General features: G+C 35.3%; 1 protein-coding gene across 1 annotated transcript in view; it reads left to right on the top strand.

The window, feature by feature from the left end:
* The window catches only part of MGAT4D (MGAT4 family member D), a 116,724-nt gene that overhangs the window by 62,851 nt on the left and 28,413 nt on the right, over positions 1-25,460 (top strand). The window contains exons 5-7 of the mRNA XM_051964597.1: positions 1,620-1,666; positions 3,614-3,727; positions 10,277-10,352. Of these exons, the coding sequence (XP_051820557.1) occupies positions 1,620-1,666; positions 3,614-3,727; positions 10,277-10,352 (237 nt within the window). The remainder of the gene's footprint in view (positions 1-1,619; positions 1,667-3,613; positions 3,728-10,276; positions 10,353-25,460) is intronic.

Raw genomic sequence — 25,460 nt, 5'->3', positions numbered from 1 at the left:
TTATTTCTGATCAGTCTTGGCCTGGGGTTGGGGAGCAGTTTGAGCAATAGAGGATGTTGATTATGCTCCAGGCCTAGAATTCCAGGACGTGACCCTTCCAGAGGTCCAGAGGGTTTGAAAGTCAGGGACACCTTTCCTCCCAAAGGGGACACAATTTACATCAATACCTAACCAGTATTCTTTCCTCTTCTCTATTTGACTAAGTTAAAAAAAGGCTAGTCTGTCTTGCATATGACAACCCTTCAAACAAATAATTTCTCTGATCATCCCAAGTGGTCTCTTCTTCAGGCTAGGCATTGGAAGATTCCTTCCACATATACTCTATCCAGAGGTGTGGGATAGACCCAATCTTGATCTGCCTGGAACTATCATCATCTAACTTCATTGTCCTGTGTGTCAGAATCAAAAATGTTTTATGGAAAACTTCACTGATTCACTGATGAATCTTGAAAAGATTTTATTTTACACTTTTTTTTCCCAAGAATAGTGTCTAAGTTAAAAGGCACACTTTTGAAACAGCAAAAGTAGCCTTTTATTTCCCATCTTAAAGTGCAAGTCCCTCCCCTGATTCTCCATTAATTGGATGCTACAGAGATTTCTGAGTGAATCTACACCCCTCATTACATCTAACATTATGCTTCTATTTAAGTCTCCACCTTTCATTTTCCCCTTTTTATTTCTATTTCCTTAATCTTCCAAACCTGATTGCATTTTCCCTTTCTTTTATTGATCTAAACCTCACCTTTCTTTTATCTTTTATTTCCTTAAATCCTTCACCCTTGATTGCATATTCCCTTTTTTTTGTCTTTCTCCCTTTTATTTTTTTATTTCCTTGTTCCACTGTTATATTCTCCCATTTCTTAGATTTCAATTTTCTAATTTATGTTTCATTTCTCTGTATTTCTCTATTCAGTTTTCATAACTCTGTGGAAACTAATCCCCCATCTACTTGTCACATGGGTAGTATATGAACTATACCTTTCTAAATGCCTTTTTAACTACCACATTGCACTATTGGTATTATGCTATTCTCTTTTAAGGTGAGAGGTAATTTGAAAATTAAAAATCATCACAGATCATTCAGAACCAGGTTTGTTGGCTAAGATGAGTGATCAAACAAAGGCATTCTATTTTGGCCTAAAAATGAGACTATATGGGTATAAAGTCACAAGATTCATATCCTATTCAGTTATTCATTTGCTTATTTATTTATGATGGGTAAATGGGCTCTAAAGGTCCTTTCAAAAGCAATGTTGGATCCAAAAAGATTTTGAGCAAGCAGCAAAAACTGGGGAGAGTATAGACTTCCAATGGGGACTACTGGCAAAAGGGAAGCACTTATGTGTTTGGGAATGTTTATTTTAAAAACTTAAGTTTCAGAGCTTTTAGGCCACACTCCACATACCCATAAAAAGGCAGAAAAGAAGTGATTGCTTCATTCAAACTGCAGATTTTAAACTCACAGAAAAAAAGGAAAATTTGAGAATTGAAAATTCCAAGAAATTAGAAGATGTATTAACTCACTTCTTCTAAAATTCTCTTTGCAGTTGGTGAAAATGTGAACTTGGAATAGTAAAGCCCTTTCCCATTTTAATGAACTCTGTTTCTTTGTTCATTAGGTTGATGAAACTTATATTAATGATCTTGCAAAAATAATCAAAGCTAGGTAAGTATCCTATGCAAATTCATATATATTAAATTATTTGTGTTTCAATTTTATCTTTATTTTATCTCTTCCTCATTCTTCATTTTTTTTTAAAGCTTTTCACTTTTTCAAATATTTCTGCTGTTAATGATTTAATACCTGTAGGTAAAATGAGCTGTGTGATATGATCCATGAGCAGGTTATCTCTTATAGGTGAGAGGTTCTGTCCATTTATTTCCTATTTTTATCTGAAGCTCTGCTTTTACCCCTTTATTCTAAAGCAATTAAGGTGAAGTGACTTGTTCCAGGGTCACACAGCTAGGAAGTGTTAAGTGTCTAAGGCCAGATTTGAACTCGGGTCCACCTGACTTCAAGGCTGGTACTCTATCTACTTTACCACCTAGTTGCCCTTCTTTTGTCTTTTTCTTTTCATTCAATTCAATAAGGTGGAGGACATTAACTAGGCGTAAAGGAAAAGATTTACAAAGTGGTACTTGATCTAATAGAGCCTTGAAGGACAGTAGGGTTTCTGAGAGTGGTGTTGAGTAGGGAAATGCATGGGGGATAGTCCATGCAGAGAAACAGAGATGGGAGATGGTGGCTTTTGTTATAAGGAACTACTGGAGATTGATCAATTTGACTGGAATGAAAAGTATGTGAAGGGAGTCTTGTGAAATCAATTTGGAAAGGTACCCTGAAGCCAAATTCTGAAGGGTTTTCGATGCCAGAGGAGTTTGTATTTTATTTCCTAGTCACAGTAGGGAGTTACTGAAGTTTCTTAAAAGCAGGTGATAACATAGATCTATAAGTAAGCCTTGTTAATTTGCTATGATTTTTCAGTTAATGAAAATCTGTTTTCTTTCTTTCCTTTCTCCCATTCCCACTCTACCACTACCTTCATTAAAAAACAAAAATAAAACTATAAATAGGCATAGACACAGGGAGGTCGCATAGATGGTGAATGCAGCCATTGAGCAGTCATTTGCTGTGCTCTTAACAGAAGTAATGGTAGTATTGGTTTGGTTACTTTTCTCAGAGCAAGCAGCAGAAAGTAGAGGAAGGTAAAGGGAGGGGGCTGAACTTCAATCTCTTCCAGAATCAAAGCTGGAAAAGACCTAAGAGGTTATCGAGTTCAGCTTTGATCAAGAAAAAGATCCTTTCTCTAGCATAGCCAAGAAATGGTCATCTTGCCTTTTCTTGAAAAACCTTTTACTGAGGGGAAAACAAATACTTTCTGAGGTATATCATTTTACTTTTGTCAAACTTTAATTAATTTAGTCAAGAAATTAATTGTTACTGCAGATGTCCAGATATTTATTCTCCCATCACATTTAAATGCTAACCTGATCCAACCGTATGTGTGATTTCTCAAATTCTGCTGTTTTCTCTTTCTGCTGGAATAGTCTCTTATCATATTTTGATGACAATTTTGTTCTTCCTGCTTGCATCATTCACTCAAATATTCTTTGCCCTGCTTTCCCTGGATGGTTCCTGGGTTTCCTCATGAGTTTATCTTAGCATGGAATTCTCTCCCTTTCTTTTCTACCCAGCCTCTTCTTCCCCATGACCCTTTAACTATTATGATTCTTATGAATAAAGTAATCCAGTCAAAAAATACTATGAAATCTCATTTGTCTCCTTGCATTTGGATCTGTAATTCATCTTCTTCATTAACCATGCCCAGTCTAACAGCTTAAATATTTGAGATTAATTTTGATTATAAAAGGAAAAATTTTCAGTTTTCTAAATATCCCAGAGAACATATAACTAAATGCTTCATTAATAAAACATCCTGAATTTGTTTTCTAGTATTAATAACTATCCTATTTAGTAACTGTCTTTTATATTCTTAGAAGTATATAATATCAAATGAAATATTTTTAATTTCATGGGGGAATAGGGGACTTTTTTGTTTATTTCAGGAAATATAATATTTAGTGTCAATTAACTGTTTATTTCTGTTTACAGATTCCCCAAACAAGTGGATTCTGGAGTTTTAGAGATGATTTCTCCTCCAGCCTTTTATTATCCATCTTTTTCAAACATCAAGTTAACTTTTGGAGACTCGGAAAAAAGAGTGAGGTATGATAATATGGACAACAGTGTTGTTTAAATTGATAGTGATTCATTTTGTGACATTTATTAATAATGTTTGAGAATCTGTATCTAAGGAGTACATTCCAAATGTTTTCAACAGTTAGATATGCTTAATGATATTCTTAAGAAAAGCATAGATCCAGGCAGGAAGCCCTAGGACCCTAAGTCAGCAGAATCTGAGAAATCACACATAAGCTTGGATCAGGTTAGCATTTAGATATGATGGGAGGAGTAAATATCTGGACATCTTCAGTAACAATTAGTTTCTTGATTTAAACTAATTAAAGTTTGACAAAAGTAGAATGATAAACTTGCATTTATTTCTAAGGCTGCCATTCAATTAGCTGAGCTACTTTAAGAAAGTCACTTAATCTCTCTGAGGCAGCTTATTTATTCTTTCAAATGAGTATACAAATACTTTCCTCATCAAGATATTGGCAGAATAATGAAGCAATAAACATGAAGTGAGCTTTCATAAATTAAAAGAATTTTTTGGCTTGGCAGTTAGGTTTCTAATATTATGAATATCATGGAGAAAGTATTATACAAATGTAAATAGCAAAAATTAGTTGATTCCTTTCCTGAGTATTTTTCTTGAGAAAAATAGAGGGAAAAAAAGGCAGGAAGATTTCTGCCTAAAGTTTTACAGTTGCTTTGGTTTGAAAGTGACTATCATATGTCAGACAGTGAACACTTGTTATAGGCTTGAAGCAGTGATTACAGAATTCTAGAATCCCAGAAGTTCAGAATTGGAGACAGCCACAGAGGGCCTCATCCGTGGCTTTTTTTCCTCTGAACAAGAAGAATACCTTCTATAATACACTGCATGATGTTAGTGATTTGTTTAAGATCACATGGAACTGGGATTGAAAGCCAGGTGTTTTGACCTAAAATCTAACACCTTTTCCACTGTAAAATGTAGCTTGCTTTTCAATTTGACAATCCTTCTAATATTTAAAGATACTTATCATATTCTCCCTATACACCCACTCAGAGATTAGACCTCCCTAGTTTCTTCTATGTGGCAAAATTTTAAGACCTTTCATGATTCTGTGTACTTTCCTTTGGATCCTACCAGTTGATGGATGTCTATCAAAATATTGTATCCAGAACATAATACACTATATTCTAGATGTGGTCTGACCAAAATAAGAGTGTAGAGAGACCATTGTCTCTTGTCTTTCTTATTCCTGTATCTCTTCCCAAGTCTCCCTAAGATTATATTAGCTTTTTTGGCTTCCATATAACAATTTTATTTAGCTTGATGTCTACTAATAATCTTAGATGTTTTTCAGAAAAATAGATTTCTGGCTCTGCCTGCCCCATCTTATACTAGTAAAGTTGACTTTTTAAAAATTCCAATATTAGAGTAATACATTTATCTCTCAAATTTCATCATTATCCAGATTCAGGTCAGTGGTCTAGGTACTGTGCCCTTTTTGAATACCAATCCTTTCATCCTGTATGTTAGCTAATCCTAGTTTTATGCTACCTTTTATCTCAGTCATTGATAAAATATTAAATATGTAGGATAAGAATAAAGACAGATCCTTTGTGGAATACCATGAGACTAGATCTTCAAAGCTGATACTGAGCCATTATTAACAAATTTTCATTGTGGTTAGCTGTGTCTGCCTCTCCATGACCCCATTTGATATTTTCTGGCAAAGATACTAGATTGATTTGCCATTTTCTTCTCTAGTTCATTTTACACATGAGGAACCAAGGCAAACAAGCTAAATGACCTGCTTAGGGTCGTACAGTTCTTAAATACCTGAGGCTGAATGTGAACTCCTCCAGAATCCTGAACCTCCAGAGCAGGTTCTCTTATCTATTGTTCAAGCTACCTCACTGACAAATCTTTGGGTCTGACCATTGAAGCAGTATCATCTCCACCTAACTGGGCTGTTGATTAGCCCCTATGTCTCCACCAAAAGACAACAAAGGGACTTTGCAAAAAAACTTTGCTAAAATCTAGGTGAGAGAATATAAACAGCCTATTCCTGATCTGCTATTCCTTGTCAGAAAAAGAAATCAAGTTAATGTCCTGTGAAAACTGGTGTGGCTTGTTCTTGATGAAGCCATGTTGACTCTTTGTAATTCCTGATTCCTTTTTTTATTTATTCACTAACCATTCTTTCAATAATACATTTCAGAATATTATCAAGAGGAGAAATCAAGCTCACTGGTTTACAGTTTGCAAACTCTACTCTCCCTCTCCTTTTGAAAATTAAAATATTTGCCTTCTCATATAACATCTGTCCTCTTCTCCATGATGTTGAGTTTCAACTCCCTGTTCACCACTTTTGTTGTTTTTTCTAGTTCAAAAGTCATTCTCCTTGACAATCTATGAGGTCTCTCTGTTTCTGAGTCTGTATTTTTTTTTTAGACAATTCCCCTTTTTCTCCACATAGGTAGAAATTGTTTCTCTGTCTCTAAAATTTCTTTCTTAGATTCTCAACTCTCTTGGGATAATGGCTTTGAGCTCAAATCCATGGAATGTCTTCTTTCTCTTTGCCCTTTGAAATCTTCTTTCTCTGAGTAAATCTCCAGCCCTTCCTGCCTCTCTTCTTTATCGCTGTCACAGGTTCTCAGAGAGAAAAGAGTGCTCACTTTTCTTTAAGGTTCCTACCATTTCTGTTTCTGCAACCTGTTTGTCCTTGTTTGATGGGGAGGTTCTGGTCTTTTATCACTTATCTTGGTGTTTTCTACAGGATTGTTATAGAAAAGAAATTCTAACTGCTTCTTATATCTCATTTGAGAAGATTTATTCTTTTTTTTGTTTGTTTTGTTTTGTTTATTTTTTTATTTTTATTTTTAGAAGATTTATTCTTAAAAAAACATTTTAACAGTTTGTACTGGTTGAGGGAGTCTCCCTCATCTAAATGAAGTTAAACTGCTCTTAATCTTCAAGTCAATTTAGCTAATTTTTGATCAGCACCTAGTTCAGCAGTTCATTAAATGTAGCTGTGGGGAATATGCATGTATTGCATAACAGTACAGGAAATTAATAAAGTTCTTTTATCTTTTATCAAGGAACAAAACTTTTATAAATGAAAGTATAAAAATAATATATTTTTGCATTATTTTATAAAGTATAATAATGTATGTAATATATGTATATTATAATACTATATGCTAACTCATATAACATTGTATAATCAGATAAGTGACAAAAAGACACAGCATGGCATAGTGGAGAGGAACTTGGCCCGTAGTTCAAGTACTGCTGCCTCTGACCCTTAATGGCTGTATGATCAGTCAAGTCACTTAATCTCTCAATGTTCCTGGCAGTTCGGTAGAACTATAAATTATTATGTAATAGCTGAAGGATTTCCTCACCCAGAGGTTTATGGTGTCAATATAATTACAGCTCTAATTCCTGTCCTTATATTTGGCAAAATGTTTCTTCTCATAATGGAAGAGACAAGAATCATGAGTAGGAGGGGGACAAAAATTAATTTAGCTTCTGGGTCAAGCCTATTAGTACAGTTTAGTATATGTAGAACATAAGGTTCTTTTAAATTCTTTATTACAAAAACAAACAAACAAACAAACAAAACTACTTAAATAACAGCCATAAGATTACCAGGATATGGTTTAAATGAATGAAAAAAATATTTATTAAGAATTTATGGGAGCAGTTAGGTAGCACAGTGGATAGAGCACCAGCCCTGAAGTTGGGAGGATCTGTGTTCAAATCTAACCTCAGACACTTAACACTTCCTGGCTGTCTGACACTGGGCAAGTCACTTAACCCCAACTGCCTCAGCAAAAAAGCAAAAAACGAGTTTATGGTGGCCTAGTGGATAGAGCACCAACTCTGGAGATAGGAGAATCTGAGTTCAAATCTTACCTTGGTTACATCCTAGCTGTTCTAGTCATTTAACTCTGAGTGCCTTCCAAAAAGAAAAAAAAGTTTATTGTGAGCTAAGCACTAAGCATAGAAAAAACAAAAACAAATAAATAAACAAACAAAAAACATAAGGAGCTAATTGTGTAATTGGGGAAGACTAGACTTTTTTGATCACTTAATTCTCAGGACCTTAAGATTGCTCATCTTTAAAATGAAGGAGTTGGATCAAACAACCTCTTTTTAAAGTCTTGTCTAGCTCTAAATTTATAAGTCATGGATTCTCCAAATGATTTCACTATTAATTATACCCACAAGATCATAAAATTATGTCTCGATGTTTAGAAGTAAACTCAGAGATCATCTTTTCTGAACCTACCACTCCATTTCATGGATGAGGAAACTACAGCTCAGGGAGGTTTGATGATCATACAAATAGTAAAGTATCTGAAGTGGGATTTCAACCCAGATCCTCTGACCCTAAAGCTAGTTCTTTTTACTTCTGTACTTCATTTGAAAAATATTAATTCATCCTATTACTTCTGAATTCAATAATGATATTGTTTCTAGCCACAGATATAAATCAAATGTCCTTTTTGATTTATTACTGTTTCATTAGACCATTTTCTGTGCCCTGTTAAGCACCTGCTTTTTACCTTGGCAATAGATTTTAAAGAGGTGGTACACTGTTGGGGTGAGAAAGGTGCCCTGAAGAGGTCTTGGTCTTTCTGTCTTCTTCAGTGTGCAGATCATTTGTCTGGATTCTAGCCAGGGCTGCCAAAGTAAATCATTGACCTTTTCATCTTCCTGAAAGCTTTTCAATTGTCCTAAGAGTTGAATATGATTTTACTCCTTCAAGTGTTTTTTTTTTCCTCACTTATTTTCATTTAGGAATAAGCTGCATTTATTCAAATCATAACTTATTTATTTTAGTTTGGGAATTAACTACTTTGAGCCAAAGACAGAAACGTGTCAAGTAGAATAAAAAAACAGCAACTTTTTTCCCCCTTATTGTTTCATGAGCTAAATGAGATATTAATTCCCTTTTCCTCAATCACCAAAAAATGCCCAGGATATCACTATGATATGTACAAAAGATTAAGTAAGAACTGTAGTCCAATATGGATAGTTAATACTGTCTTTTTATATACATTATAGATTGCTTCATGTGAGAACAACTGTAAGATACTTGCCCTCTCAAAAGACATTAAGAGACCCCCAAACCCTGGGACACAACAATCTTGATTGCTTCAAAGCTGTAGAGAGATTCCATAATAATTCCTGGTCTTGCTGCTGCCATCGTTGTTAAGGTAGCAAGAAGCCATGCAGTACACCCATTCATTTAAAAAATACTTGTGAAATGCTCCTTGCCAGTTGCTGGGGGAGCTGGGGATTAATTGGAAAGGCAACAGGAGGGGACAATTGACAAGGAGGATGAGCCGCAAGATGAGGGTGTGTTTGACTTTCAGGCATGAGACAAGCTCTATCTGTGTCTGAATATGGGGAGAGGGAGAAGTTGAGGAGGTTCCTGAAGGAAGAGCAGCAGGCACACACCATAGGTATGGAACAAGGAGACTGGTTACTGTCCACCAGCAGCTGGTAAGGCTAATGCCTCCAGCTTCCTTGGCCAAGACCAAACTTGTCATTGCAATCTGCATTTATTTATTATGTCATTTATATTACGTATTTTATCTATATTTTATATTTAATGTAGCACTTATTCACTCATACTAATACCATGAAGTTTACATTTGAGGAGAGACTGGACCAGAAAAAACATTTTACACTATCCTTTTCCCTTCTCCCACCCTACCTGGCCATCCTACTATCATGGAAAAAGAAGGATTTTAAATTTGTCATGTTATGGATTGCTTTAGCATATGTTGTTTATGATAGAATAATTTATTTTTAATACCACTGATCCCTTATTAGAAAGGGTAGATATTTGTAAAAATTCATAAATTATGTTGGCTGAGAAACTTATTCACAGATTTTCTTTGCACATAAATTCATCCATGTCAAGGTGCCATGAATATGTTTTTAAGCATGAGAAATGGTGGCAGATGGCATGGAAAGATCTATCCATGGGAAGATTTGTATACATATCTATGATAGGACTCTATTCTAGGAAACATCTTTCTTTTTTTTTTTTTTTTAGGGGCATCTTTCAGAAAGATTTGTACAATTTATATAAAATGTATGTAGACTAACTGTCTATAGCAAATGTGGCAGGTAGCAGAAATGAAGCAGTTTCTTTTATAAAATCAAGTGACAATTTTTGTGGTCCTCATATATCTTATAAATATAGGAAAACTTTTTTTTTCCCTTGCCAAGCAATAATTGCACTTGTAAAAGGAGAAATCTGATGACTCCATGTGATAATGATTCAGATTTGTTATTTATAATAAATTAGAAGAATCGCGATAGGAAATGGGATAACAAATAAGAAGGTTGGAGGTGTCTGGCTTGGTGCTTCAAATTTCCCTCATTTTATGGTGGTTGCTGTTAGCTAAGTAAAGAAGACAGCATTCTTTACATCCTTAACCCCAGAAGCACTTTCCCATAATAACCATCTTGAAGAGTTTATCAGTTCTTTTAATCCCTGAATTGTGTTGCATACATCATACCTTTCAACAATAATAGGAAAAAATATTAATGGAGATTTTATTGCTAACCTTTAGGTGGAGGACCAAGCAAAACCTGGATTACAGCTTCTTGATGCTATATGCCCAAGAAAAGGGCAAGTTTTACCTTCAGGTAAGGTGATACTATCAATAGTTTCAGCAGCGCCATTCAGTTAACAAAGCATATCAAGCAGTTCTTTGCATAGCATCATGCTGGGGAATAGATGCTAAGATCAATCTCTGCCTTGTTCTGTCTCCCTATTCCCTTACAACTGTATAGAAGAAAAAAGATAAAAACAGTTGTCATTATAACAGGAAGTAAAAAATGACAAGTGCATACCCAAGAGAAAAAAATGCTGTAAAAGGACTTTATAGCTATGGAGGATCTGGGACAGATTCATGGAGGGAACATTCTCTGGATTAATATTTGAAGGACAGCATAGTATGTCAGTAAGCAGCAATCAAGGCGGGGCATTCCAGAATGATGTGAGCAGATAGTCAAAGAGATGAAAGTGTGAGTGCTATACAAGGCCTCCCATTTTTTTCTGCATGAGATATAGTTTATAAAGGAAGTTTGATACCGGCTTATAGAGAGTCTTAGTTTTGCTGTAGCTATGATCATTCTTTTATGTAGCTGATCATTCATTTTATTTCTCTTTATTATTGATTTTTTTTATTGCTAATTTTACTTTTGTCATTTTTTATTTTGGCAATTTAATTTTTCCTTTTTGTTCAACGTGGTTACAATTTGTCAATTTAGATTGTCTTTTCAAAAAATAGATTTCAATGATCATTTCCATCATCTTTTGTGACCTAGTTTATTTATTTCTTTAGTTTTCAACATTTTTTTCTTTGTGCTTGGTTTGATTTTGAAGTACTGGGGGTTTCATGTGTGGAAATAAATGGGACTTATATTTTATAGTAAAGAAGAGATTTTTTTTTAGCTCAGAAAGCAAAAATGTCAAGCCTGGTTCTCCCATTCCTGTGTAACAGGGTGACTCTTTCAGTTTCCTTGGGCATCCTTATGTCTTCTTCCATGGCAGAAATACTTTACTTCCTGACAACCCACAACCAGGATTCATAAGTTAACAATACTAACAATATTAACAGTGTAGCTCTAGATACCTTGCTTCAAATCATTTCAATTATTAAGTACCTGTTAAGTGCAAAGCACTGTGTTGAACCCTGGGAGGTTTAGTGGAGTTCAAACTCAGTATGATTTCATCAATGGGGGTTTCAACTCCTTTAAACAATTTAGTAGAGTTGCAACTTTGAGAACTGCTGTGTTTGCAGAATTCATCTCTCTGTGGAAGAAACTTTTTGAATTTAGATAGGCTGGTCCCTGGGCAGCATAGCTAGAGAAAATTGCAGATAGAAAGAGAATTAAGAGCTGGGGGATAAGAGACAACACCACGAAAAAAGTGGCACTTGAACCATGCCTTTAAGGTAGATGAAGAAACCACAGATTTATGGGAAGACATCCTACTTTTGGTTGGCTCTCATTGCTAGAAAGGAGTCTAAATTTCCCTCCTTTGATACCTTTACCCTTCCTTTGATTCTAATGTCTCAGAAGCCAAAGACAAGTCTTAATCCGTCTTCCAAGTGACAGATCTTCAGATACTGGAAAAGTTACTCTTACGCATCTGCCCACAGGGTATGAATTTGTGGTGTTGGATCACTCTAGCTAGCCTCTTCTGAAATCTGTTCAACTTATTAATGTCCTTTCTAAATTGTGTTGCCTAGAACAGAAGATGGTATTCAAGGTGTAGTCTGATTTTGGGACTGAAGGCAAACTAACATTTTTTTCTCTCTTATTGTTTCACACTAGTCAAATGACTGTATTAATTATCTCACCTGCCCCATCATAGATAAAATATGAGTTTGCTCTTCATTAACCTTCCCTTGCCAAAAAGTCTTTTTTCAAGCTGCAGGTAGCTGTATTTTTTCTTTTCCTCTTGAGCTTGTAATTAGGATTTTATTTTAAAAATCCAATTGTGAGACTTTTCATTTGTCTTTTAAAATGTCATTTTATTAGATTTGACCCAGCATTCTAATCTGCTTGATGCAAGTTTTCCATCTGAACCTTGTGTAATATGCCCACAAAGGACTTAATTATTCCATTAAATTAGATGACTATGGTATATAATAATAAACATAATAAATAATACCAGGAGCAATTCATTCTTATAGTGTCTGTGTTTAAATGGCTATAGCAGGCCCAAAGGCTCAGATGCTGACATTTCTCCAGAATCAAATAGCTATTAATTGTCAGAAATCTAAACAGGCAGAAAGATGGTATAGTGGATTGAATATTGGTCCCTGGAGTTAGGAGGACTTGAATTCAAATCTGGCCTCAAGATACTTGACATTTATTGTATGTGATCCTGGACAAAACATTCAACCCTGATTGCTTCACCCCCTAACCCTCATCAAAAGAATGTGTTTGAACACAGGTCTCCATAGTCGTAGCCAAGTCTTCTTTTCACAATTCCATTCTGCAGTTATAGCAACTTGAAAGCAAGATTTGTTACAGACTATGTATGCTTTATCTTCTTTTCTTTTTAGTTTAATCATCCGTAGCTCAGTTTTTCCAGCCTTCCTTTTGCAGAAACCTCCTCTATCTTAATTCCTCATTGAATTGGCCATCAACTGCCAGTCCCCTTAGTCTCACTTTCCTAATCATCATAATCCCCAGATAGTCAACTGCCATTTCCCAAAGAATAATGATCTGTTTGAGTGTTGTCCCTGACTGGTTAATTCCCAGTCATTCTAGTTTTAGTAAACAGTCCATTAACAAAAAAACCTCAGTGTCCAAAGTTGTTAATTATTAAGTAAACTGCCTGGTTACAGTATATCCTGCCTTCATTCTCTTTGTATTTTTATTTAGTTTTTCTCCAGTTCTTTATTTAAATAGTGCTGATTTGTCTTCCCAATTGGACTATAAGCTGTGCAATAGCAAAGATACTCCCTGTGTGATAATAATTGTTTTTATCTCAGAATAGTGTAACCTCAGAAATGTTAGTATTTGATGATTATTCACTCAGAGGACATTTGGAAGAAGGATAAGCTTCAGGGCAAGTTTAGTCCTAGACTCGATGAGTGTGAGATATTTCTGGAACATACATTTCGAAATGTGTAATATGCAGTTGGTTATATGGAATTGACTCAGGGGAGAAAATGGTCCTAGAGGAGTATTTCAGTATTTCATTTAAATGATGAGGACAGGAGCTGTTTCACAAAAAATTGAAGAATGAGTGAGGAAAGAGGAAGTAGAAGATGGTTGTTGTTTTTTTCCTTTAACAAAAGATTTAAGATAATAGCTTGACAGGTTGGTAGTTTTCCATTAAAGGTTATTTTTTTTTAAGGATGAGGGAGACTTGGGAAAGATTGAAAATGTCAGATATTTAGACAGATATCACTGAATATGATCCATTTTCTTATTGTGTCACACATCTTTAACATGATTGTACATGTATAGCCTATATCAGATTACTTGTTATCTTAGAGAGGAGGAAGGAGAGAGGGAGAAAAAATTTGTAACTCTAAATCTTACAAAATGAATGTTGAAAATTAGCTTTACATGTAGTTAGAGAAAAATAAAATGTTACTAAGTGGAAAAAAAAAGGCAGGAAAGAAATCTTTTAGCAATGGAGTGATGTGCTATGCCTGCATAGTATAGTTCTGGGTTCAAATCTTGACACTTAGCAAGTTGTTTGATTCAATAAGAAAGTGGAGATCATATTTAGTGATATCTATCTAAATTGAAGCTTTGGAATGAATTTTGAATTTGGAGTTCTATAATGAAAATGAAGTAAAAATATGACCTTAAGCAAGTCCTTATATATACTTCAGTTTTCCTAACTATAACATTGAGCTAATAGCATGTATCTCCCAGAATTAGTGTAAGAATAAATTGCAACCCCAATTTTCTGAAATCTTTGATCTTTTCCTGGTGACTGGTTGCTTTCTTGCTATCTTCAAACATACCTAAGTCTCCCTCATCCTTAAAAAAAAAAATCTTCATTAGATACTATACCAACCTCTCACTATTATCCTAATTTAAAAAAAAAAATCCATATTAGTCATATTGTGAAAAAGGAATCAGAACAAAAGAGAAAAATTACAAGAAAAAAAATTTTAAAAAGGGAAAATAATATCCTTTCATCTGCATTTAGCCTCCATAGTTTTTTTTTCTGGATGCTTATGACATTTTTTATCCCCAGTCTGCTGGGATTGTATTGAATCACTAGTGTTGCTGTAAAGAACTAAATCTATCACAGTTAATCATCACACAGTCTTGCCATTACTAGTATTCCACTAGTTCTGCTCACTACACTCAGCTACAGTTCATGTAAGTCTTTCCAGATTTTTCTGAAATCTGTGTGCTATCATTTTTTATAGCACAATAGTGTTCCAATACATTCATATACCAATGGTGCAGGGAGGGCAGTATTGTTAATGCTATTTGTCCTATATGTTCAAAGAAGGCCAAAAGGACATCACTCTTTGGGGGGTCGACGTAAGAGTGTCCACCTGTGGTTGATCAGAGCAATATGAATTCAGAAGATTCTCACACATAAATAGTTAATATCATTTGGAAGGGAGATGTCTCCAAATTTGAACATCTCATATTTCTTTTGAGCTACTGCAATTTTGTTTTGCTCATAGTTGCCCAGCTCCTGTGATGTAGGCACTCCATGTTTGGTGGTCCTGGGCCAGTGTCTTCACTGAAACACAATAGATACCAGAGTTCTTGGGGAGGTCTTGGGAGAGCCCATAGTATGGGCTATGCTATAGACAGTACGATAGGTAACATGTTTATAATCCTCAGGTAAAAAAGTGAAGGCTCAGGGGAGCCCCCAAGAAAACAGCCAGCCATATGACACTCTTCTTATATGTAGGAGGTAGGACTGAATTTCTTGAATCCATGTCTAGTGTTCTATCCCTTACCTATGATGATGAACTTACCAGCTAGACCCTAGAATGTTTTCTAAAAAAGCTTCTGAAACTGGCACACATTTTTTTTTTTTTTAGTTATTTATTATTATTATTTGCACTTGTGTAGGTTACCTACGTGTGTGGTACTTATAAAATCCTTTTATTGAATAACAATGGTAGAAATCTGTAGGGGCAACATAAAAACACTGAGAAGTCTACATAACTATCTGTGCCATTTTTTTACTGCTATCTAGATTTTCTTAATTCTTAATTCAGAAGATTGGTAGACGAGAATTTCTGTAAACAAGCTAAATCTTGTGTGTTCCTAGGTATAATGACTCTTTTACAGACCAATTGATGGTTGTCATAATTTGAAAGGAGATTTTAAATTTTGTCATGAATAAAAGTTTCTTTTTCAAATTGATTATATCTGGAGATTTTGGTCAAGCAAACTCAAAACAAAAATATTCTTTACCTCCAACAACTACTTCATATCTACCAACTCCTTTTTGAATTGTGTATCACTTGAATAGTACTAAGTAACCATTTGCTCTATAGTATCCTTTTCTTTTTGATCCAGATCCATAATTTTGTCTGTGTGGGAAATTCCCTAATGTGGCAACTTCTTTTACTGAAACATATCGATAACTTCTCAGTAATTTTGTAATCTTTCAACATTGCCTGAATCACGGGCAGATCAAGCAGTTTGGCCATGATCAGACAACTAATATTTATCAAAGGCAGGACTTAAATCCATGTGTTGCTGAATTTGAGGAACAGCTCCCTCTATTGCCTAATATTGCCTCTCATGCTGTCTGTCTGTCTGTCATCTATCTACATATCTATATCTCTCTACCTACCTATTGTACAAATACCTATTGTTATAGATATTTATATCATATATATGTATATAGATAGCTATAGATATAGGTATTATAGATATTTATATCTATGTGTCTTTCAGTCTAGGGAAGGAGGTATGAGTGGGAATTGGGGGGGGGGGGAGGGAGGAAGGAGAGAATGCAAGAGAAAGAGAAAGAGAGAGAGAAGAAGCACAAGCAACATATCAATTCATGTTTCTATCCCCATAGCATTTAGGTATAATTAAAAACAATATAGAGAAATTAAGAATCAGAGGACTTTCACTTCTTACTTCTGGTGTTTACAGCTCTTCACCATAGTTTCCATTTCTCAGCCTTTATATTCTCCCCTTCAGAAGCCCTTTGTTCCAGCCAGACTCTAAAATTGTCCTGAATTCAGTTCTTCACCCTCCGAATGCAGTCTCTACTCAGACATGTCTTTTGGAATCTTGATTTTCTTGATCATTTCCTTTCCTCACTATGTCACCTCCTGTGAGGTTTTCTTTGCCTCCCTTGGTTATTAATACTCTCCTTTTTAAGTTTTCTTTATATCATATTTATCTGCAAATATGCTGTCCCCTGCTTTCCCCTAAGAAGAATGTAAAGTCCTTAAGAGCTGGGATTGATATATTCATGTATTTGTAAGCCTAGCACAATGCTCAGAAAATGTAGGTCCTTAATGAAATTTGTTAAAGTCAGTGATAGGGAGGCCAGTTAGAAAGCTTTTGTTACATTCTAAATAATATCATCCTCATAGATATAGAAAATGACTTTCATCCCTTTTATTTTCTGATGTGATGAGCCATAATGTGTGTGGCCCAAAGGATGCTGAATTTAAAGTCTAAAAACCTGGATTCAAATCCTGACTCTCCTCCTCACCATCTGTATGACTTTTTATTTCTCTAAGACAAAATTTCTTCATGGATAAAATGAGATCATTGGGGCAAATGATCTTTAAGACCTCTTCAAGTTCCATAAATTCTGTGATGCTATGAATAAATTAGTAGTATGCATTAAAGAAGCCTTGACCTTCAATTCACGAAGGTATAGACCCTGGGGGAGGAAAGAGAAGGGGAAGGGGACATCAAAATGAAAAGAATGACCTTTCACTAAGAACCTCTTTGCAATCTTACTTAACTTGGATTTTTTTAAAGATACATTTGTTTCTTATAAATATTTGTAACAGAAAATTTTAATGTTCTATTTAGAGAGATTTTGTTTCCTTTGGTTAGGTATGGTCGTCTTATTCTCCATCCTGGCATTGATGGTCATTAAGGCTAATTGAGAATGATAGCAGATAGTTCTCTCACTCCCCCTCGCACTTGATATTATATTCCTCAATGTTATCTTGTCCTGCATTTAGCTGATATTATTTCACTTATTGTTCCTAAGGCTGTGCCCAAAGCCTTGAGTCACATTCCAAAATAATATTGAGATGCTGCCCTAGCCAGTGTGGACAAAAATATTGCATATTCCTGATAATTAATTGAAGTACTTGGTGAATTTTCAACATGTTAACTTTTTTTCTTTTTCTCTTTTAAAAATACATTTTATATAAAACTAACCTAGATTTCTTTTACTGGCAGGGGAAATTTGATTCTAAATCCCCATGGAAGTAGAAATGAAATGTGAGAAGCTATATGGAATGATTAGGTAAATTTTATATAATCAGAAATCATTATGAAACAAGACAGACCCTAATCACAAACTATAGCTGAGCTTTTTCTGAAAAAAAGCTTTGCTTTAAAATTCTACAATCTGATCAATGATTTTCCCATTTGAAAAGTTTTTATCGAGTATCTACTATTTGTAAATTTCTTGCTAGACCCCTTTGGGGGATTAAAAAAACCTAGAGTGCAGTCTCTGCCCTCAGAATTTGTGGACTGGGAGAGATAAAAGAGGGATAGAGATAATTTCAGATAGTATAATGGGAATGTGGAAGTCCAGAAAGATTGGTTTTAATTAAAAGCAAGACAAGACTATTCCCACTCCAAAGGAGGGAAAGCTGGTCCCATGAAATTGTAGAAATTGGGTTAGGACTTGGAGGTAAAAGTTAACTTGATCAAAATATTGATATTTCACTGCAATCTGTGGTCATTACACTTAGTTTCCCTGGGCCTCAGCTTCCTGATCTGTTGTCAGGAGTGAGTTAGATGAGATGGCTTTTGAGATTTCTTTTAGCTCTGTTACATCTGGGGTAGTGATGATATTTGATATTTGTTTTGAATTAAGCAGATGGTCCGGGTAGGAAAGGACAATCCAGTCTAAGCAGGAGCACAAAGATAAGAAGCAGGGGATATTTGTGGGGAGCAGCTAGGCAGATATGGGAGCCCTGAATGTACCAGTGGGAGTAGTGTGAGATAGCCTGGAAAATTATGTTGGAACCATCACATGGTGGGCTTTGAGTAGGAAGAAGAGGAGTTTGGAATGACTATTGTAAAGAATAAGGAGCTTTTGAGGTTGGGTCTGGTTTTGTTGGAGATTTTTTGCTTAATTTATGGTTTTTTTTTTCCCCACAAGGAAAGGGAAGGCTAAGAGATATTTTTTAAGGAAAATTAATTTGATAGTTGTATGTAGAATGGTTTGGAGGTAGGAAAGACTGAGGACAGGGAGAGTAGTTAGGAAGCTACTGCAAGTGTCTGGGGAGAAATCATAGAAGTCTGAACTAGGAAAATGATAAGGAAGAGACACTGGTATGAACTGACACGGTGGCATTGGGTCCAGGTCCAGAGGTCCTGGTTTCAAATCCTACTTTAGAGATCTACATTATTTCACTTTCCTCATCTCTCAAATGCAAAAGCTAGATGGTCTTGGGGGCTTTCTAGATGTAACTGTATGAGGCTGTAGTCCAGTTACATTGTGTTGTTGTTAGTGGTAGAGCAGGAGCCTCTAGAATAGAAATGCTGTGGTCAGTGGTCCAAATACCCTGGGAGACCATGTGAGGGTTAAAAATGATAGTTATCACAGGCTCAGGAATCTAGGTAGATAAGTCACAGGATTAAAATACCAGGCAAAAGGTACATGATCCAGGTGCTCAGGCTAATTGGGTCACAACCCCCTCATCCACAGAGCTCCAAGATATCAATGAAATCCTGAAACCAAGTTGATTTTTGCCAGGAGTCTCCTTTATAACATACATATTAGCTATGGAGTCACCAGCTCACTTCAAATTGGGAAAATGACTTAAGCTGTGTTTTCTGGCTGTATTAGGGATCAGTCATGATAAAAGGAAAATGGTGAATGGTATTTAGTTGGATTTTTTTTCAGTTAATAAAAATTTGCATTCTTTCTTTGCCATCTCTCCATTAAGAGGAAAAATAAACAAACAACAGAACAAAATAAAATTCTTGTAACAAATGCACATAGTAAAAAAAAAAATATGTGTGTGTGTGTGTGTGTGTGTGTGTGTGTGTGTGTGTGTGTGTATATATATATATATATATATAGAGAGAGAGAGAGAGAGAGAGAGAGAGACACAGACAGACAGACACACCAAAGTGCAGGATCTACATTTCTAGAACTGACTCAAGAGCAGATCAGAGTAGTCTAAACCTCTCTCATTTTTCAGAGGGGGAACCTGAATCTCAGGGTAGCAAGGTAATTTGGTAGCACAGGGTACAAATCACTGGACCTGGAGTCAGGAAGATTATGAGTTCAAATCTTAGGGTTTTTTTTATATGTGTGACTCTGGGCAAGTGATTTAATCCTGTTTATCCCAGTTTTTTTCATCTGTAAAATGAACTCAAAGAAGATAATAGCAAACCACTCCAATATTTTTTCCAAAAAAACACCAATTATGGTCACCAAGAGTTGGACATAGCTGAAAATGATTGATCAATAACAACTTTTAATAGTTTTAAGCTATTTAAATTTAAAACAACACTCAATTTTGGGTCATTCTATCTATAGCCACAAATTATGGAATTCTTAATTTATTTAAAATGGCGATAATCAGGACTAAGACTAAACATACTGACCGGTGAAGCACTTGCCCCTATTTATATATTATGCTCCATCCTTATTAATATCAGGGGTCAGAATTAATAACATAGTGCTTCCAGTTCTGCCCATTCTGCTCCTCTGCTTTTGTTACAGTTGCTCCACCCCACCTTACCTTTAGACCATTTGTTGAGCCACAAGGTAGCAATCTCCCTCACTCCTGCCATGGATGCTCACTGTTGAGACTTGTTTTCATTGATTTCTTTAGCCCATTAATAGAAGGGATTAACAGTAAAACGCATCAGACCAGATTGATTTTGTCATGACTGCCCTTCCTTCTAAAGATATGGTTTTGCTTCTGTTTACACAAAACCCCTGTAATGCTTCCATGTTACTCTTATCCATAATTCAGGTAAGTAATGTATTTACTCTGTTTACTCTGTACTTCAGAGGATCCATGATGTCCTTAGTGTGGGTCCTTGCTCCAGTGATGCAGATAATAACCCTTCCATGTTTGCTCAAATGGTATATTTCTTGTTTATGTGTTTCTATAAATCAGGGGCTACTCAACACACTGGAGGTCTTCCTCTTATATTTCAATATTGCCTAGTTGTCAGTGAAGCACTAAGTCATGCTCCACCCTTACTATTAAGTGGATCACCTCCTTTTTCTATTACATACAATGAATGACTTTTGTGGGCAGATGACAAAAGAACTGGAGGCAGTAAGTGACTTTCTTTCTAGAAGTTTTTTAGTGATGGTGGACAAGAGAGATGGGATGGTGACTTAGGAGGGCAGCAGGGTCAAGGGAAGAGTTTTTGTAGATGGCTTTTCAAGGATAGGGCAGACCTAGAAATGTTTATAAGCAGAGAGAAGGGCAACCCCCCCCCAAAAAAAATTAAGAAGGTTTGGAAGAGGAATATAAATCATCATAGCAAAGGTATAGACAGAGCAGAAAGGAGTACAGTGAGATTGGGTAAAGGTAGAGGAATTAACTCCAGAAAAGGCAAAATGGTTCTTAGAATCATAGAATTTAGAACAAGAAGATATCTTAAAGGTCACTGAGTGGAATCTCATTTTAAAGTTGACAAAATTGAGGTTCAGTGAAATGAAGTGACTTGACAGGGTTACAATGCTAGTAAGTATCAGAGGAAGGTCTTCTAACTCTATATCCTACACTTTACCTAGTATATCACACTGATTTCTTATCTGAAACCATTAAAGAAGACAATGACCAAAAGCAAGTTGGGGATGAATTTCTTTCTTTCTTTCTTTTTTTTTTTTTCAACAATTTATTGATATTACCTTCATTTACAAACACATTTCCTCTTCCATTATCTTTTTTTTTTAAATAACTTTTTATTGACAGAACCCATGCCAGGGTAATTTTTTACAGCATTATCCCTTGTATTCACTTCTGTTCCGATTTTTCCCCTCCTTCTCTCCATCCCCTCCCTTAGATGGCAAGCAGTCCTTTACATGTTGAATAGGTTACAGTATATCCTAGATACAATATATGTGTGCAGAACTGAACAATTCTCTTGTTGCACAGGGAGAATTGGATTCAGAAGGTATAAATAACCTGGGAAGAAAAACAAAAATGCAAGCAGTTTATATTCATTTCCCAGTGTTCTTTCTTTGGGTGTAGCTGCTTCTGTCCAGGGGATGAATTTCTTCAAGAAAATTAATATAAAAGACATTGGCTGCTGAGTCAATGTCCATTCAAGCTTATGTCCCATCTCATCTTCATCTGCAGAGACAATCACAATGCCTAAGCACCCCGAGGAATCAAAATAAAGTTAAATTATGCTTAAAATTCATGTTGTTGGAGGGCTCTCCCACATGAATGATTTCAGCTTTGTGAAAGTACTGAAATCACATCTCTTATTTTGAAATGTCAACATGTAATTCAATTTCTTCCAAGTATAAAAGTAAAATTAACCTGGACAAATTGGTGTCCTGTCTAAACAAGTATCATTTTCTTAAGTCTTATCCAGGAGGTCTGTCCATGGTGCTGGGGATCTTCCTCTAGACCAGGTCTTCTTAAGCTTTTTTTATCACAACCCTTTTTAATCCCAGAAATGTTTACATGACCCTGGGTTTATAAATTATAAAATGGGTATAGAAATTAAACATTTACTAATAACAAATCACACAAAAAAATTATTTTAAAATAATTTTTGATAGACATAATTTTATCATTTTTAAAAAGACAGAAGCAAATATCTATATTAATAAGATGAATGTGCTTTTTTTTCATAAAGAATTAAATCTTGGCAAAATAATTGATATCTTTTGCTGTTGCTCAATTTTTTGCAATCTCCATATTCAGTTTCCCACAGGTTAAAAAACTTTGCTCTAGACATTATGTGGGTATTATGTATGCATTACATTGACATTGTAATCTGTATTTAATTTATGGACTATTTGAACATTACATAAATGATACATGGATTATATGGGCATATATGTGTGTTATATAATATGTTCTAATTACATGATTTATAATTTTTATCTTTTGGCATTATTATATGGATACTCTTGTAGTATGTATGGGTGCTGCCCATTGGTCGTCTTTCTCTGACTACTATATAATTGGTCCATGTTCTTCTCTAATCACATATTTATCTCTGATATGTTTTATATGCTTCTCTTTACAGTTTCTTGCATTGTCATACAATTGACTCACATCCTTTGTGTAACTCCCTGGCCCTTTGGATGACTCTCAGAGTTAATTCTTTGGAAGCTGTCATATGTTATAACTCAAAATCACATAGAATTTTTTTTCCACTATCCTGGATCTTTTTCAGATTTTGCTGGGTTAAGAAACTTCCACTGAAGAAGTTTTTGCTCTGCACACTCACACTTGCTCTGTAACTCACAATCCTAGTAATTTGCCTAAAAATGTATGATGTGACTTGGCCCAGGTCATGCAACAAATATTTATCAGAGGCACTTGCACCCAGGCCTTTCAGATTCCAATGCTAGCTACTTTGCCACATTGCCTTTCTTACTAGAAAAATATCATTTTAAAAATGGATCTTTGTTTCAGCGCTAGTAAAAACTCTTCATTTTCCTAAGGTAGCCCTCTCTAGGTCCTTCTGGTTTTCCTCTTTAATTTTTGGTTAGATTCATCATCTGTATGTAGTATCTTTCCAGCATATAGCATAGCTCTATGACTTGTCCATTTAATTTCATTTAATTGTCTCAACAAGAGACATCCTTCATCCACTTGGCTTTTCCTTTGTGGACAGTCAGACTGAACTTTTTAAAAGTGATTATAGCTCTCAGCTAAGAGGCTTTGCATTCTTCCTCTTCCTGTTATGATTAGAACCAAATCTTTGTTTACATCCCAGCTCTGCAATCACATAATTCTTTGGGACTCAACTCAATTTCCCTATTTGTAAAATGAGAGGGGTGGAGCAGGTGATCTCTAGATTCCTTCCAACTTTACTTTTTCCTTTGAAGTACAGAGTAAAGGTTATAAATCCTAAACAAGTAAGTCTGCAGTTGTGAAATATTCATGAGAATTACAAAAAGACTATGAAATAAATCAGCAGAAAGTGCCTTTATCTCTCCATGTATCTCTGTGTTGGAAGTAACAGGAATATATACATTTTGGTGTAGTGGATAAAAGACTGGCTTTTATCCTGGACAGAAAGATTCCCGAGTTCTTCCTGAGTTCAAATCCTCCTTCAGACATTTACTAGCTATGTGATCCTGGGCAAGTCATTTAACCTAATAAAAAACCTCAGTTTCCTCATCTGTCAAAGGAGTTAGAGAAAGACGTGACAAACCACTTTATTATCTTTGCTCAGAAAATCCCAAATGGGGTTACAAAAGGTCTGAAATGGTTGGAAAATGACTTGTATTTGCATATGCAAGGACTTTTTACTTAATCTCTCTAAACCCAGAAATAATTCTGAAACTTTTATATCCATTTGAACCTTCCAAAACTGGCTTCTGAAAATATAAATGGTTCATTGTCAAATGTTTACAAATTTCAATTCACACTGGACCACAGGTGCTCTCTGATTCTGACATTAAGAATCACCTATGGGACGTGATTCATGTGCCCTAGATACGTCTTGGAGAATGGCTTCACAACTGTGTTACCTCAGAATTTGCTGAGTCTTAAAGTCAGTATCAGACACAAGAGATGGACCAACATTGTACTAATACAGCTATTTCTTCCTATACTTTGTCTTTTGTAGTAATGGAATAAGGTTAATTTCCTCATTTAAAAATAGGTTGATCTTTTTACAGCTCTTCCTTTTGTCATATACTTAAGGAAGATTGGAATCCATCCAGTGGAACCCATTGGATGAAAATCTGATCCAGGGAAAAGCAGTGAATGATTGGTCCAACATCCCACAAGTAGGAAGCAGCAGCCCATACCCTGAACACAGCCCAAGTGCAATTCTCCTTCTGGTTGTACCATACATTCTTGCAACTCAGCTTACTATTCAATTATGTTCAATCTATCAGTCAATCAAAAAGCATTCATTCAGCACTCTAGGAAGTATTTTGGAATGGGCAGAGGGAAACAGCTAAAAACTGCAGCCTCACCCCAGTGCTGTGTGCTATTACAGTTTTCCCTCAAATCCATTTACATTTAGCTCTCCATCAACTAATTGTGCTTTTCTAAAGCTGAAAGCATCTTTGAGAGAGGCTTAGTTACAGTTAAGTGCTTTCTGTATATGCACAAGGGAGCCAGAATGAAAATGTGAAATGTGACAGCTACTTTTAGGACCCTCATTTGAAATTTGTCATAAATTCAGGCTTATCCATATAGGCTGTTATTTTAGCTCGTGATTTATGCCAAACTGTGTCATGGATTGAATAAATGTGTTCTTATTTGCTGTAATTAACTCATTTCACTTGATAAAAGAGGATACCAATAAGGATGATGTCTATCTCAGCTTAATTAGCTCAAGAGGAGATTTTAAGCTCTTAAGGACAGAAATTCAGATAAGCATGCATCAAAAGTAATTGAACAAATTTGTAATAGACTGATACATACAATATTAAAGGGTCAGAAACCCTAATGTTAATTAGGTGGAAATTAAAAGGTGGGGGAGTTTTTCTGTGTCATTCACATAGAATGGAAAGACAATATTAAAAAATGAGTCCTTTTCTTGCCTCTTTAGGGGAGATGTGCCTATATGAGGTATTACTTATTTAAATATTTTAGAATCTCTGCATACTTTATATGCTATGTGGCAGGCACTGTACTAAACCCTGCAAATAAAAAGAAAGGAAAAAAACATTGTCTCTGCTATTAAGCAGTTAATGATCTGCTGTGAGGTGGAGGGATGGGGATGGAGACAAAATGTAAAAAAAAAAAAAAAAAAAAACTATTTAGGAGATATACACAATATTAATGGAAAATAGTTTCAGAAGAAAAGTACTGGCAATGGAAATGAGCAAGAATAGGTCTCCTGCAGAAGACAGTATTTGAGTTTAAAGGAAACCAGCTTTCATTTATTTATTTTTAGAAAGCC

The sequence above is a fragment of the Antechinus flavipes genome, chromosome 6 (genome assembly GCF_016432865.1).
Source record: "Antechinus flavipes isolate AdamAnt ecotype Samford, QLD, Australia chromosome 6, AdamAnt_v2, whole genome shotgun sequence".
Taxonomy (NCBI): domain Eukaryota; kingdom Metazoa; phylum Chordata; class Mammalia; order Dasyuromorphia; family Dasyuridae; genus Antechinus; species Antechinus flavipes.
The sequence above is the reverse complement of the archived record's forward strand: the minus strand, read 5'-3'. Positions and strand labels throughout refer to the sequence as shown.